The sequence below is a fragment of the Etheostoma cragini genome, chromosome 19 (assembly GCF_013103735.1).
Source record: "Etheostoma cragini isolate CJK2018 chromosome 19, CSU_Ecrag_1.0, whole genome shotgun sequence".
In the NCBI taxonomy this organism is placed as follows: domain Eukaryota; kingdom Metazoa; phylum Chordata; class Actinopteri; order Perciformes; family Percidae; genus Etheostoma; species Etheostoma cragini.
In genome coordinates, this window is record NC_048425.1 from 13,693,863 (window position 1) to 13,696,615 (window position 2,753).

Below are 2,753 nucleotides of genomic sequence, written 5' to 3' on the forward strand. Positions count from 1 at the left end.
CGTCTGGAGGTGTGGTCTCTCGCCAGCAGCCTATGTAAATTCCCACAAGCCACGCCCCCTTTATCCCTCCCCTCAGGCACCTCCTCCCTACGCCAAAACAGTGACAGAAAGTTGGAACTGAAAACAGTGACATTGTAAAAGTCTTGACAGCGTAAAATAAATAACTGTATTTGAAAAGACACGGACATCCATAAAAAATTTACATTGACATTGAAAAACCCATCATGATGCAAACAAACGTCAAAGTGAAATAATATCATAGGATTATGAGATTATTACTTTTTGATGTTTGTGTTTTATACTTCAGTTCAACAGTTTTCAATGCCAATATTTGTTGTTTCAATGCCAAATTTTATTTTCAATACCACAGGTTACTGTGACTGTTCTAGCTCCATACAGCTGGGGTTAAATAGCTGTCTGATGTAGGGGTGAATACAAAAATCTGGACAAAATGTCAAGCTTTTAATCTTAGAATCACCCCAAATGTGTTTCAGTAAAACTTTACAATAAGGTGCACACAAAGTACTACTCTTTTTCTGACGGGTATACCGTTTTTCAAAAGGGAAAACAGAAAAACAGTAACTACCCTTTTGAAAAAGGGTAACTACTCATCCGTTCCCCTTTTTTGTGTACCTTATTATAAAGAGTTACCCGTGTTTCTATTGCGTGGACTAGGCCATTCGCCTACCCCTCCATGAATCTAGCTGCCACCCCTCTTCCAGCGCCCTACCTGCATGTCTCGCTCCAGCTGCAGCAGGTGGAACCTGTGCCATGTGACAAAGCCGGGGCCCTCGTGGGAGAAGTCCACTCCCCCAAAACTGGCCTGGCCCGCACCCAGGAACGTCTTGCTGACGGACAAGTAGTGGCTCCACACAAAGTAATTGTAGACGGTGATGTTTTCGAACTGCGCGGTGTTCCCGTCGGGCCCGAAGATCTCCTGATAGCGCCGCGTGGCGATCACCAGGTCGGGGTGCACCGTGCGCTTGGCCCGGTCCAGCGCGTTCACGAACGCACGCTTCTCGTCCGCGCTGAGCTGCATCACGTTTCTTCTTACTGGGGGATTATCGCAGAGGGAAAGTGGATTAACTCAATCAGGCATGCGTTAAATGGGGATCAGTTTTTTTTATTGGCTGAGAAAAGAAGTAGCAAGTAAATGTGCGTCCACAAGCAAGTTTAATAATCAAATGTCCTTTTCTAAGTGCATTCTAGTCTGTCTGTCTATTTGAGTAATCTTTCATAAAATAATCTGCATTTGCCATAAAAAATAGTTACATTTCCAAAGTCGGTCCATTTCCCTGTGTCCTAAAGAAGTGCCACTGAGCAACAGCACAGACCCTAGAATTGCTAGCTATGACCTATCCTAACTCCCCATGAGCTACAGCCAATAACCTTATTGTTCCAATTTGTCCCCGAGGACGCGCACTTACCGACAGAAACTCGCTGGTCACAGTTGGGCCCCGTCCATCCGTGTCTGCAGCGGCCGCAGTTATAACCGCTGAAGTTCCCGTTACACTGACAGGTACGGTTAAAGTAACGGATGGGCCATCGCTCCCGGTCATCCCGTCCGTCGTGCGGGTACTGAGGGCCGTGCGGGCGCGCGTCCACCGTGATGGCCACACACTGTCCGCGCCCCGTGCTGGCGCCACACGGGTCGTTGTCGAGTCCAGAAGGCGACGGGCAGCACTGTCCACTCCTGAGTCCGTCGGGTGTCACACACTCTCTGGGGAACTGTGCGCTCACGAGCACCGCGCCCACAAGCACCAACACACAGCTCTGCCACATTATCCCCCCAAAAAACGGTTGCCAAATTTTTACGCACGGCTGATTTGGAGTCAGTGTTTACCGGATGCTTATTCACCCGCAAATATGCACTGCAACTAAGCCTTTACCTAAAGTGAATGTGAATTACTTCAACACAGCATTAATTACTTTCTCTGTCTACTAAGTGTGTAAAAAAGTTCCCCTTCCATGCGGACCCAGCACCTACTTCCCCCAAACCAGCAACCGTCGACCTTAAATACGGGATTAGCGCATGACTACCCGGATTTCTGACTCCCGCGTGATGCATCACATAACGTTGCATTTCCTAGTGTGGAGTAGGTAGTGTGAGCCCCTCGGGCACATGATTATTCTTCTAAAAACACCCTGGACGTCTGCAGTTGCCTCTAATGGATCCAGCGTTAAATGTGAGCAAGTGTAATTAGTTACAAAGTTGTTTCAGATTAAAACAAAAGTTATGTGAGCAGGCCTAGCCATACACTCACATGTGTGTACATGGACTGTAAGGTGTCAGCATGCCTTTATGAGCACTATATGAATATTGTTTGGTTATGAAGCGGTAGCCTTTTACAAATAGTCTAATTGGGTGCTGCAAGCAACCTCAGTAATACAGCATGGGTTGTGTTGTATTATCTACTATTGCACTATAGCCCATTACTACAATGAAATAGAAAAGCGTGACAACCCAAAATGTCCCATTTTGAATATGTATTTTTGAAAAAACACCTCCTTCCACCCCACCCCCCACAACCCCAACCTATGCTGTGTGTGCCTCCATTAGCATGTGAGACGGAAGCATGGAGAGCACTTGTTTTGTAAAAAGATTCTTCCTCTAATACCTTTGTTTCGAATCAAAGTGAATCAGATTAATTTTTCCCAGACCTGAAAAAGCTCCTCCAGAGCCACACAAGACACTACACAACTGTTTCTCCATGTTGAGTGGGACTGTTCATGACTGGTGTGTGTGTGTGTGT

The 2,753-nt window shown here is 46.5% G+C and overlaps 1 protein-coding gene across 1 annotated transcript in view; it reads right to left on the reverse strand.

The window, feature by feature from the left end:
* The window catches only part of LOC117962085 (5,6-dihydroxyindole-2-carboxylic acid oxidase-like), a 5,799-nt gene extending 3,802 nt beyond the window's left edge, over positions 1-1,997 (reverse strand). The window contains exons 1-2 of the mRNA XM_034901149.1: positions 1,428-1,997; positions 731-1,053 (exon numbers count right to left, since the gene is read on the reverse strand). Coding sequence (XP_034757040.1) covers positions 731-1,053; positions 1,428-1,782 — 678 coding nt within the window. The 5' untranslated portion in view covers positions 1,783-1,997. The remainder of the gene's footprint in view (positions 1-730; positions 1,054-1,427) is intronic.
* Between the last annotated feature and the right edge of the window lie 756 nt (positions 1,998-2,753).